At 42.2% G+C, this 13,226-nt stretch overlaps 1 protein-coding gene across 2 annotated transcripts; it reads right to left on the reverse strand.

Annotated features, from left to right (window-relative positions):
- Positions 1-5,607: 5,607 nt before the first annotated feature.
- On the reverse strand, positions 5,608-11,406 carry creb3l3a (cAMP responsive element binding protein 3-like 3a). Of its 2 annotated transcripts, none has more exons than XM_085449371.1 (10): positions 11,102-11,406; positions 10,701-10,805; positions 10,344-10,587; positions 9,564-9,694; positions 8,580-8,690; positions 8,376-8,482; positions 7,822-7,890; positions 7,530-7,614; positions 7,090-7,183; positions 5,608-6,451 (listed from the first exon to the last, which is right to left on the reverse strand). In XM_085449371.1, exons 1-10 carry the CDS (start codon positions 11,120-11,122, stop codon positions 6,135-6,137), a joined length of 1,284 nt encoding a protein of 427 aa, XP_085305497.1. In that variant the 5' UTR covers positions 11,123-11,406; the 3' UTR covers positions 5,608-6,134. The 2 variants fall into 2 exon arrangements, with proteins under 2 accessions (XP_085305497.1, XP_085305496.1); XM_085449370.1 differs by having other exon boundaries at positions 10,344-10,590.
- Positions 11,407-13,226: the final 1,820 nt, after the last annotated feature.

Genomic DNA, 13,226 nt, shown 5'->3' on the forward strand with positions numbered 1-13,226 from the left:
TTTCACTTGTCATGTTTGCATAGTAAGCTAACGATTAATAAGACGATGTCAGAGGAATTGGTGCGCAAATTATCATCACTCACAGATCAGTGCTGTCGCTCTCTATACACAGTTCACACGATTGCAAAGTGAAAGCAAAAAAACAAGCGCAAATTCAAACGCGACTTCAATATGTCACATATTGACAGTGGCTCACCGATGCCAATGACATAATTACCCAGCTACATTTCTGAAAGAATGCAAAAGCATTGACATATATTTTTCCTACAATAGCCCGACGGGCAGGGAAGAGATAGATTTTGGTAGCCCGACTGAAAAAATCGCTAGCTCCGGGACGTCGGGCTAGCGATATTGCAAGCCCTGTATCTGATTGAGGAATCACTCATCTTTGGAAAAGAGAGTTTATTACAGAGAAATGGCTCTTTCCAAAATAAAAGCTATACTAGCCGCTTCTTCTGGGCTATATTCTCAGCAGCATAAGGAGAATCATGTGCTAACAGCTGTCTAAATGACTCAGCTAAAGTTAGTAGCATGCTTGCTTTTTTTTGTCTGCTTCCACTTGTCTTTGCACTAGGATGATGTCGGCGTAAATGTGCAGTCATATTCGTTGTGTTCCCACTAGTGCTTTCAGGTTAATCTCGTTGAAATGACCTTAACGCCACAACACGGCAAATCTCCGTTAACGAGCTACTGCTGATCGCTCCGTGCATGGGGCTAGACGGCCAACACGTTAACGAGCTAACTGCGCTAACACACTAGTTCACACCAATGTAATTGAGCATTGCATGGCACATCCAACATACTGTTTTACTTTAGTGCATGACTCGCTTACCTTCAGGGTCATACGTCACATGAAAACCAAAATAATTCCAAACGCCAGATCTGAATGAGGTTCAATTTGCCTGTTGCAAGGCGAGCTTAACTTCTGTCTCGCTAGCTTGCCCTGCGCTCTTCCTTCTGACTATGCTGTCTGTGTTGAGCGCTCAGTGGATCTGCGCTGGACAGTGCAGCCTAGGCGGAGTAGTCGAACACAGATTCACTGAGCACTCAACACAGACAGCATCGTCAGAAGGAAAGTTGATAAAATAAATTACAAATGTTGTATTGTTCGATACATATGCGTACCGAACCGAAAGCACTGTATCAAACGGTTCAATATCGATACGAATATCGTTGCACCCCTAATATATACATATATATTCTTTGATACCCAACATTCACAATGACGGCGAAACAACTAGTAGCTCAGTGTTCAAACATTCGAAAGAAGGGACTGCTCTCACAGCTAGAGATTGACGAGGTACAACACAAATGCTACGGCAAGGAGGAGTCAGGACGCCAGGTCAGGGGGGAGATATCATCACCCCCACCCGAGATTGGGTACATAGCCCCAAGTGCGATAGGAGAAGGATCGTTGAGTGCGAGAGGAACTGACTTGAAAAATAGGATCATGGCCAAGCTTGAAACCTGGATCCCCCGTAGCCGGTTACCAAGATTACGTGAAGTACCCTCAGAAGGTCTGCTAGATGATGTTAATGCAGCACTACGGACAATACCTACAACCACGATTACCGACACTAACAAGCTGATCTACAATACGGCAGCAGTGATCAGTGAGATGCTTGGCTACAAGTTGAACAGCCACAAGGGGCAGTACCCTCCATGGAGAAGGAGGCTAGAGGGCAAGATCAAAGTAGCACGGAGGGAGGTTAGCCAACTAACGGAGTTGCAGAAAGGTGCGACAAAGAAGGTGCATAAGAAATAAAGCAAGCTGTCCATACCTGAGGCCTTGGAAACTGCCAAGCAAAGACTCACAGCCTTGGCCAGCCGCTTGAGGAGGTACACCAGAGAGATAGAAGGCAGGAGAATAAACCAGCTGTTCTCCACAGAACCAGCAAAGGTGTACTCTCAGTGGCAAGGGAACAATAAGAGAACAGCACCACCAAGGATGGAGACGGAGCAATACTGGAAGAGCATATGGGAGAAGGACGCAACCAATAACGGCAATGCTCAGTGGCTAGTGGATCTGAGGGCAGACCACAGTGACCTCCCTGAACAGGGTCCAGTAACCATCACAGTGGCAGATATCTAAGAAAGGGTCTCCAGTATGAAGAGTTGGACAGCACCAGGGCCCGACATGGTTCACGCCTACTGGCTAAAGAAGCTGACTGCACTCCACGAGCGTCTGGCAGCACAAATGAACCAGCTGCTAGTTAACGAGAGACACCCAGAATGGCTAACCGAAGGTCGGACGGTCCTGATCCCCAAGGACCCCAAGAAGGGACCGGTCCCCTCCAACTACCGACCAATAACCTGCCTCAGTACTACATGGAAGCTCCTGTCAGGCATCATATCGGCTAAGATGAACAGGCACATGGGTCAATACATGAGTGGGACACAGAAAGGAATTGGCAAGAATACCAGAGGCGCAAAACACCAGCTACTGGTAGACAGAACAGTCAGCCGAGACTGCAAGACCAGACTGACCAACCTGTGCACTGCCTGGATTGATTACAAGAAGGCCTATGACTCAGTGCCCCACAGCTGGATACTGGAATGCCTAGAATTGTACAAGATCAATGGGACCCTAAGAGCCTTCATCAGGAACTCAATGGAGATGTGGCGTACAATACTAGAGGCCAACTCCAAGCCCATAGCACAAGTCACCATCAAGTGCGGGATCTACCAAGGAGATGCTCTGTCCCCACTGCTGTTCTGCATAGGCCTGAACCCCCTCAGTGAGATCATTAACAAGACTGGCTACGGATACCGACTACGGAATGGAGCAGTTGTCAGCCACCTCCTGTACATGGATGACATCAAGCTGTATGCCAAGAGTGAACGAGACATCGATTCACTGATCCACACTACCAGGCTATACAGCAATGACATTGGAATGTCGTTCGGACTGGAGAAGTGTAGTCGGATGGTAACAAAGAGAGGGAAGGTAGTCAGAACTGAGGGGATTGAACTACCAGAAGGCAACATTGCAGACATAGAGGACAGTTACAAGTACCTGGGGATCCCGCAGGCGAATGGGAACCATGAAGAGGCCGCTAGAAAAGCTGCAACCACCAAGTACCTGCAGAGGGTCAGGCAAGTCCTGAGGAGTCAGCTGAATGGTAAGAACAAGATCCGGGCCATCAACACGTACGCCCTGCCCGTGATCAGGTACCCTGCTGGGGTAATAGGCTGGCCAAAGGAGGAGATAGAAGCCACTGACATAAAGACAAGAAAGCTCCTTACCATGCATGGAGGGTTTCACCCCAAGTCCAGCACCCTGAAGCTGTATGCTAAGCGGAAGGAATAGGGCCGGGGACTGGTGAGTGTCAGCACCACAGTCCAGGATGAGACAACGAACATCCAAGAATACATTGGGAAGATGGCCCCAACTGACCGAGTGCTCAGTGAATACCTCAGGCAGCAGAAACCCAAGAAAGAGGAGGGAGACGAGGAACCATCATGGAAGGACAGGCCCCTGCACGGTATGTACCACCGGCAGATAGAGGAGGTGGCTGATATCCAGAAATCCTACCAGTGGCTGGACAAAGCTGGACTGAAAGACAGCACAGAGGCACTAATCATGGCAGCACAAGAACAAGCTCTGAGTACAAGATCCATAGAGGCTGGGGTCTATCACACCAGGCAAGACCCCAGGTGCAGGCTGTGTAAAGATGCCCCAGAAACAATCCAGCACATAACAGCAGGGTGCAAGATGCTAGCAGGCAAGGCATACATGGAACGCCATAACCAAGTGGCCGGCATAGTGTACAGGAACATCTGTGCCGAGTATAACCTGGAAGTCCCGAGGTCAAAATGGGAGATGCCCCCAAGGGTGGTGGAGAATGACCGAGCTAAGATCCTGTGGGACTTCCAGATACAGACGGACAAAATGGTGGTGGCTAACCAACCGGACATAGTGGTGGTAGACAAACAGAAGAAGACGGCCGTAGTGATCGATGTAGCGGTTCCGAATGACAGCAATATCAGGAAGAAGGAACACGAGAAGCTGGAGAAATACCAAGGGCTCAGAAAAGAGCTCAAGAGGATGTGGAGGGTGAAGGTAACGGTGGTCCCTGTGGTAATCGGAGCACTAGGTGCGGTGACTCCCAAGCTAGGCGAGTGGCTCCAGCAGATCCCGGGAATAACATCGGAGATCTCTGTCCAGAAGAGCGCAGTCCTGGGAACAGCTAAGATACTGCGCAGGACCCTCAAGCCCCCAGGCCTCTGGTAGAGGACCTGAGCTTGAAGGATAAAACCGCCCGCAGGGGCGTGCTGGGTGATAAAAAAAAACAAAAAAACAAAAAACAAAAAAACAAATATATATATATATATATATATATATATATATATATATATATTTTTATCACCCAGCACAATAGATAGATAGATAGATAGATAGATAGATAGATAGATAGATAGATAGATAGGTATAACCACACCCACAAATTCATAAGAATTATGAGAAATTATGAGAAAAATAATGAGAAAACTATGAGAATTATGAGAAAACAATACACATCACAATCAAATGTTGGTGGAGAGTTGGATCAGGAGTCTGTTCTCTGATTTATTGCTGCCTGTAAAAATGAAAAGCAGTAAGTGGCTGAAAGCTAGCATATACAAGGAGCACAGCTAGGCCAGATACTGTGCCATCTGACCATGTTTGAAGGCAAAGTGTTTATTGCTGCTCTGAAAAGCCACACTTAAAGTCAGGCTGAAAAAGACAGCTGCCATAGCAACAGGAAAGGTCCTATAATCATTCAAATATGTGATTAAAAGTGTGCAATTTCACACAATCTTTGGTAAAAAAAAAACAAAACAAAAAAACATTCAGGTTGTCACAACCAGTTGACAAATTTTAGTTTAAGCTTAGTTTAGAATGGATTTCAAAACCGTTTTGATGGATTGCCACAAAGTTGCCATTCCCCTCATGCTGAATCCAGTCTGCAGACACGCACACAGAAAGCTATGCCTTCATCTTTCATGTAATATGTTCAGTGTCAGGTGAACAAGCTGGAGTAATTCCAGATAGTTGTCAGCTGACTGAAGATTTAGTCAGGTGATGACATTCTCTCAAGAGCTTCAAGTAATCTCATGAATGTTGTAAATTAATCTCAAAAGAGGGATTTCTGTTATCAAATGTCCGTGTGTGTGTGTGTGTGTGTGTGTGTATTAATGGAAATCACATTTTTTTCTTTTACGAATCCATTCAGATGGTAACCAGAGTGTTGGATGGAGAGGATCATTTAATCCCAGAATTCAATCTCCGGCCGCTCCTTCAAATAAAGTCTAGCCGACCTCAGAAAATGTCATCTTGAACAGGTCAGACCTAAATGCTAGGTGAAATGGCAGCAAGCTTAAGAACACCTTTCAATTTTTGTTAGGTTGACAATGACAAAACAGAAGGTGGGCGAGTGCCACAGACACCAACTGGAACCTGGCTTCAACAAGTAAATAAGTCAACATGTCAAGTCTGACTAATGAGATAACAGGTCATCTGCCTCACCTTTGTCCCAGTTTTCCGTCTCCCTCTGTGTGAACCATGTCACTACTGACATCCACCCCACAGCGCTCTTTTTTCAACCAGAAGTGTCAACAGAGATGTTGTACCACATGTTTTCACTTTTTAATAATTAAAGCTTGGAAATACAGAAAAATGAGTACACAGTATATTCAAACCACTGATTTTGTTGTGTTATTTTAATACTTTTCTTTACTTTACGATGTTTAATCCGTGAATAAATCCAAACTACTGCAATCAACTCTTCGGAGAAAACATGCTTTGAAAATCCTTTAACATTTCAAAAATCGTTCATTATGATCAAAACTATACACGCAATCACGGCTCTATTCACCACATTTTTTGACATTCTCAAACAGCAATTTACACTGGCATTTCATCAAAGTCAAGGCATACACAGAAAAAGAAATTTCAGTAGGGATTCAAATCCAAACACTGATATAAAACAGTATCACAAGTAGAAAAAAAAAGCATACAGGCTACATAAGTATTAAAGACAAAATGGGAATGATTAAAACCCAATTTCCATTTGTGTAAACAACAGCCCCTGATAATCCCCTGCTCTACCATTAGGAGTAGGATAATTTGAAAATTTTGCTTCCCTTCTTTCTTACATACCATCAGCGTGTGGCTGTAACCTGGCAGAGCGATGGGGATTCAAGGTCACCGTAGCGATGTGACCAGTAATTGGATCTACATGGAAATGACCAATTTTGTCTTCCTGGCTGTTGTTGAGAGACATGGACTCCAAAGTGGATTGTTCTTGGTCTACTGCCATCTTCTCCATCAGTGCGGTCAAATCTTCCAATCCCGGGTCTTCTGGGTAATGCCGGTGAAGAGGCTCTGATTCATCCTCGCTGAAGATTGGGGATTCAGTGACATGGAGTACACGGGAAGCCTGAAGGTTCTGCAGGGACCGTGACTGGACTGTAGGAGAATAAGACGTAGAGTAAAACAAGTATTATAGTCAGGTCTTATTGTGTTGTTCTAGACATGCACTGAGGCAGGCAAGTGTACATTTTCACATCTGCGTGCTCTCATAAGTTTGTGACGATTCAAAATTCAAACCTAAACACGTTAAAGACTCCTGTAACAGAGCCCCGAGCAGTCGGGGAAGGCACAAGATGATTGCTTTTTTTCAGTTCTGTCAAACCACTCAGGTTAAGAAATTATACCTCACTGCTTTGCAAACACTAATCTCGTCTCCTATTAAACTGAAAGAAATACATCATAGTCGGTATCAGCAAACACATTCAACATTAAACTGACATTCAATACTAAACTAATAATTAATGGTAAGCAATCAGATCAAGCGCCGCTTCACAGAGCAGAGCTTAATAACTGCAGTGACAATAAATGGCCTTGGTCCTCTCTGCCTTCCGACTAACTTTAAGTAGATGGCAAATCCTCAGAACAGTAGAGGCGACTGTGGAGCTCAGCAGGTGAGAACCGTTCCAGCAGCGTGTGAGAATGTAGTTCTAGCAAACTCCGCAGCTGTGACATATAGCTGCTGGATTAGTTGGCAGGCAGCCACACAAAGCTGTTTGGTGCTGAAGGTTACTCACTTCTGACTGGAGTGAAGTCTCCTTGGCTGACTTTGGAGTCAGATAAGGGCTTGAGGCTTGGGAACAGTATTAGGGAGAAGGACAGCACGAGCACCTGAGAATATGATAAAAAAGGAGTGTTAGATAAAGTACGAGGGGGGTTGCTACATCTTTTTTTTTGAAGGCATTTAGTTATATTTATAGATTAAAAGTTACACTTTAAAAGTGCCTCTAGTGTTGAGCTTTATTCCAGTGTCGTGATTAGATGCAGTAGCTTCTCTTTAAGCCACTGTATCTCTCCCTTGCTGTATTACCCAGTGTGCACCAGTCTAAATTGGCTTTTCTTAATGGCTCATCCAGCAGCAGTAATTTTTGGTGTTTGGGCATTAGGAAACTGAATTCTTTCATGAAGAGCCACGTGTGTCAGTGACAATTTATCTTATCACAGAGGATGTCTGTACCAGTACACATGTCCCAGTCTGGGCTGGCTTATTAGTTGTATTCATGACCAGGGCCTGCAGCCTGCGCAGCTGTTCCATTAGTGACCTGTAGGGAGGAATGGGGAAAAGAAAATACAAAGAGAAGACGTGATAAGAGGATTAAAAAAGGTTTGAGGGGAACAGGAAAGCAGGGAAAAATGCCAAAGGTAGTTATTTTGCTAAGATGAAATGTCATAACAAACATTAACCTGAGATCACAGAATGATTACCGTAATTAAAAACAGAGATCGATTTTTTGTCTCCGATCACTCACATGTTACATTTCTCCAGCTGGGACACTTTTCTCTGTAGCTCTTGGTTGTGTGTACTGCAAGCAACCATCCTAAAGGGGGATACACGAGGGGAAGAAAGGAGAAAAAAAAAACAAGTTGAAAGAATATAATTTTTTCTCTCTTTTAGGTTTTCATCTCCAGTGAAAGCTTGCTATCAAAAATCAGTTTAAGGCTCCGTCTGTTATTCATGAATTGATCTGAAGGAGTACGGGGAATGTTGAATGCTCCGATTTACAAATTGGCTCTATAATGCGTTACTCCAAAATATTTTGCAGTGCACACTCTTAAACGGTTTTCTGCTCAGAAGCTGACATTAAAAACCCAAAAGTGTGGATTTTTTTCCATTAAGTTTCTTTCTCTGAAATACATTAACCTGTAACAAGAGTACAGGGCTGCCCGGAGGGTACAATGGCAAAATAATCAAAACTTATTTATGCTTTGAAAAATGATTATCAGTTTCTAAGACTGTTATTATCGGTAAGAATTGCAGTTAAAATGCTAAAACATTCCAACCCACTCTAAATTTGAATATTACCTGCTTTCCAGCCCATCGATGTACTCCTTTTTCTTCTTTCTGCTCTCCTGGGCCGACTGCTTGTTGCGAATTTTTCGGCGTATTTTCTTCAGAATCCTTTCTTCATACTGACAAAGGAAGGAACATTACTGTTGTGAGCCTCTGTATGATAAATTCTAGGTGCTGGAAACTGTTCTCATTGTTTGGGTATTGATAGCCGTTTACCTTTGTGAGAGGTAGCTGGGTGGGCAGAGTGACTCCCTCCTTTGCTAAAAGCTTCTTCTCATCTTCATTGAGAACCAGCTCTTGAATGGACTTTTGGGATGGCTGTGGGGTCTGGTGGGAAAATACAAATTCTAATTTTTAAAACACCACCACTAATAAATTTTCTCTCTGGCCACCTCTTTCACTGTGCGCTCAATGAACCTCACAGGAAACAGTTAAATTGGTGCAGACTATCAAGGCAACTTCATCAGTCTCATTTCATGGCTTCTGAAAAGTAATTATGGTGTGAAAACCCAAGTTGCATTCTGCTACTCTCTCCTTCATCTTACTAAACTAGGCTGAGAAGATTGATCAATACCTGGAGTGAACTGAAATCCACTTAAGTTTCAGAAGCTCTAACGTATTATTCTGGTCATGGTGATCTTTACTTGATAATCTAATTTCTTTTTGTGTGAGTGTGTGAAATGAGAATATCTGATATGTTGACCTAATAAACTTTCTCTTCACAAAATGCTATTTAGTAATGCCACATAATATAAAATTCTTCACACATTAAGAAGGTATTTTATCTCCAAAATTTTGTATGAATGAATGAAAGTTATGGGAAGGTTTGAAAAAATCATCTTCGGTAGAATACTAATAAAAATCTTTTAGTCTTCCTTCTCTCCGGCTCAGAAAACAACCATCAGTTGCTGCACATTCAGCAAAGCGTCCCACAAACAAGAGTAAAAATAGAAATTTCATTTGCAATTCCAAAGGCCTTACCCCTTGCTGAATTCATGAGATCAGGGACTGTAGTAATCCACTTGTTTGTTTTCTTTTTTTTTTTACCAAAGTACACATGCACACTCACACACAAAAGGTAAACAACAGGTCTCTTAAGTCAAGAAAGCAATGAAAGATCCACAAACATGCATTAGACACGCTCTCCCCCAACCCTCAACCATCCCCTCCTTCTCTATCAGGGAGCAACAGGATACTTACTGGCTCAGACGTGCCCGACAATAGAAGATCTTTGACAGTTAGGGGGAAGCTAGAGGAAAGCTGTGATGTATCCACATCAGAAGGATGTGTAATCCTCGCCTTGCCCATTGGAAAGCCAAGCTTCCAGCCACCTGCACACACAGGAGCAACGATAGTGCACATGCAAATAAAGACCAAGGAGACGTGCTCGTCTCGCTGGATTCTGACCAGCAATTCTGGAGCCCGATTGTGTAAATACTGATAACTCTGCAAGGCGCTGAGCATGTTGACTTTCTTTTGTCTGCATCGATAATGTCTGTGTCTTAGCATTTGACTGTTTCTGTATACAGTCACAAATAATCCATGATATCCTACTCTATTCTTTAAACTGGGATTCATATTCAGGAACAAAAACTTTTAAACACTGAGTGCCATTATCATTCCTTTCCCAGAAGGGCTGGATTTAGTATAATGTCATTAGAATGAAATGCTAATATTATCAGAGCTTGATTATCTAAAAATGTGCAAAATGTAGATAACCGATGGCAATTTTTCAAGCAAATGAGAATATTTTCTCCTTTCATCTCTGCTATAATAAAGCTAATTGCTTAGTATTAGGGATATCATAAGAATTTGTCATTTGAAGATATAACTTGGGACTTAATTTCCACAGTTTGATTAAACACACCAGAGAACATAATGTTTCGTTTAATCAATAATCATGAAAAGATATTAGGAATTAGAACCCAATGTAATGTGTCCCAATGTGAATGTTTTACTTTTTGGATATGTGCGACTTACTGAAGTCAGCGGGGACATTGGCTTCCAGGGCCGCCTTGGTTAGTGGTCTTGTACCAAAGAAATGGGAGTCCCCGGGTGGGCTTTCAGGGCGCTGAGGACTGTCCATCTGGTCTGATGGAGGGTCCTCACTGATCCCACTGTCACTGGGAGATGGTGACCAGAGCGGAGAGGCTGACACAGAATCACCGCCACGCAGGAGCGCATTGAGAAAGTCATCGTTTGGCTGTTCGGGTGGCTGCAACATCTGCTGGGTGAAAACATCAAGTTGAACGATTATTCTCTATGTGTGAGGTAACAACATACAGAGAACACCGACAAGGAAGTGGGAGAAAGAAGTCATATAACAGTCTCACACACATTTGGGTCCTGGATTGGCCAAGTGTGTTGTTCTGGTTCTTCGTGACGGAGAATACCATTATTTTGATCAAATAGCCAGTCAAGCAGCTCAAGGCCATCACAACCCTGAAGAGAGGTCATGCGTTAAATAGCAACATATAAGAGAAAACAACACAGCAGTAAAGATTTCAGATACTATGAACATCTGTTTCACTGTCAACAATTCACCAACCCACACAAGTCAGTGTGATTTTTTTTAAAACATTAACATTTTTAAATCGTTGGTTTAAGAATATACACTAAATACAGGTTTTCAGTTTTCTCTCAAGCGTGAACTTTGCTCTCCAGCTCTTGAAGGCTTCCTCTGCAGCTTTGTCTTAAATCTGTAAACTATGATATAATGGAAATACTAAAATGTTTACCTGATCCGGGTAATGCTCCATAATTTTCCTGCTTGAGTGGCACACCAAAGAAGCTGTCAAAACAACTGCAACCCAAACAAAATATCTATTTTACTCTGAGGTCTCCGTTTCTGAAGAGTCTGCTCTTAATCTCTCAGCTCTTCTGGGGTCCAAAGTGTAAACTCCAACTCAACACACCCAGCTGACTAGATTGCTTTGTCCTTACTGGCTCTTAGAGCATATATTAGTAATCTTATTGGTAGTTAAGAGTACACAGCTACCTAGATAGAAGACCGGGACAGAAGAAATGAAGTCACCAGTTAGATGTGAACATCAGAAAGGGCAAAGTCTCCTGTTTTCTTTTCTCTTATTTTTTTTGATAGTTTGTTGACATAGGGATAGTTGTGACCTTTAGCACATATTCAAAACACAATGATCAAACAAAAGCTCGATTCTTTGTCAAATTCAGCCAAAAACTCTGGTTTTGAGGAACTTTATGTTAATTTATCTGATCATTTCACAGATGTGCATCCTACAGTTGTGTCTCAAATCATGTGATTAATCAAGAAAAGTTACAGTTTTATTGACTGACAGAATAAAAAAAACATGTTCTTTGTATTTGTGGTTTAAGGCATTTCTGGGAAAATTTAATTTGAAAGTTGAACAAAACATTTATATACTTTAAATCAGTAGCACTTTCTATTACAACTCGGTAAAAAAGGGGTAATAGTAGGGTGACAAGGTTAATAATGTGGTAATCTCTACGTTATTACTATGCAATTACCAAAGTAATAACTATGTAATATATAAGTAATATCACAGTAGCAACAGTGGTTAAAGTTGAGTAATATTACCCTGAAATTTATATACTAGGATAATAAAAGCCTAAAAACTTTGTTTAACAATGTGGAAATACAACTCGGTAATAAAGTGGTAATAGTTCAATTTGTTTCAATTCAATTTTATTTATATAGTGCCAATAACAGTTGTCTCAAGGCACTTTATATTGTACAATAGATCCTACAATAATAGATACAGAAAAAAACCCAGCAATCATATGACCCCTTATGAGCAAGCACTTTGGCGACAGTTTTAAGCCTAATCTTAAAAGCAGAGATATTGTCTGTCTCCTGAATCCAAACGGGAAGCTGAAAACTGAATGCTCTCCCTCCCATTCTACTAGGAACAACAAGTAAGCCTGCAGTTAGAGAGCAAAGTGCTCTAATAGGGTGATATGGTACTACAAGGTCATTAAGATAAGATGGGGCCTGATTATTTAAGACCTGAGGAGCAGGATTTTGAATTCAATTCTGGATTTAACAGGGAAGAAACAAGGTTATTAATATGCTATTAAATAGAAACAGACAGTTTTGCATTTTGCAGCTCTGTTTCGAGCTTATGACACAGAAACTACCACAGTTACTGAAATTACCACATTATTACCCTATTATTTCCCCCTTGTTATCCAACTATTAGCTATTTATTACCAAGCTGTAATAGAAAGTTCTACCTTTAAATCTTCTAAATAAAATTTTCTGTGGCCACAGATGTGTCCCAGCACACACACTCCTTGTTCTGAGTTATGTATTTCTTTTATTACTTCACACTGTACAATGTAATGTTTCGGGCGTTGCCCGGTGTAGCTTTAGCAGCATCGCCTGCTGTTCACCATACTGCTCCTCTTTGGTCACAGCACCGTACTGCATAAATAAGAGAGACAGAATTACAAAATATGCACCAGCTGTGCCATCTGGACGTTCCTAGCACTGCCACCTGAACTCTTCACTCTTCACATCCTTCTGCAGCTGAGCTACAGCCACACCCCATACAGTTTCTGTAAAATTATTTCTGTACACCTCTGCACATACAGCACTCTATGTTTTTTATGTACTGGCATCTACCAAACCAGAATTAGTCGGTGCAGCTATCAATGTTCAAAGTCACAAGGTTGTACTTTGACACAGAGCTTGCACTTGAAGTTGCATTTGTTTGCAGGTAATAGATGTCGCATTTTTAGTGGATTTTCATATAGTTGGATACGGTTAGACTTTCAGGTTTGGAATTGATAGCATCTTCTCCTTTTTTCCCCACTAATTACCACAATAGCTGAATGACTGGTACACTTGTTAGAGCTGAGCGCTTGCAG

Source organism: Copadichromis virginalis, linkage group LG23, assembly GCF_057382275.1.
Source record: "Copadichromis virginalis isolate Kocher_CV1m ecotype Utaka linkage group LG23, C_Virginalis_male_GT1.1, whole genome shotgun sequence".
NCBI lineage: Eukaryota > Metazoa > Chordata > Actinopteri > Cichliformes > Cichlidae > Copadichromis > Copadichromis virginalis.

What these genes read in the sequence shown, in the direction of transcription:
- creb3l3a (XM_085449370.1), bottom strand. Translation starts at nt 11,122, where the DNA reads ATGGAGCATTACCCGGATCAG. An exon ending in TGGAGCATTACCCGGATCAG is followed by an intron (nt 10,806 to 11,101) that starts GTAAACATTTTA and finishes ACCTCTCTTCAG; the next exon opens with GGTTGTGATGGCCTTGAGCT. An exon ending in ATCGATGGGCTGGAAAGCAG is followed by an intron (nt 7,891 to 8,375) that starts GTAATATTCAAA and finishes ATCCCCCTTTAG; the next exon opens with GATGGTTGCTTGCAGTACAC.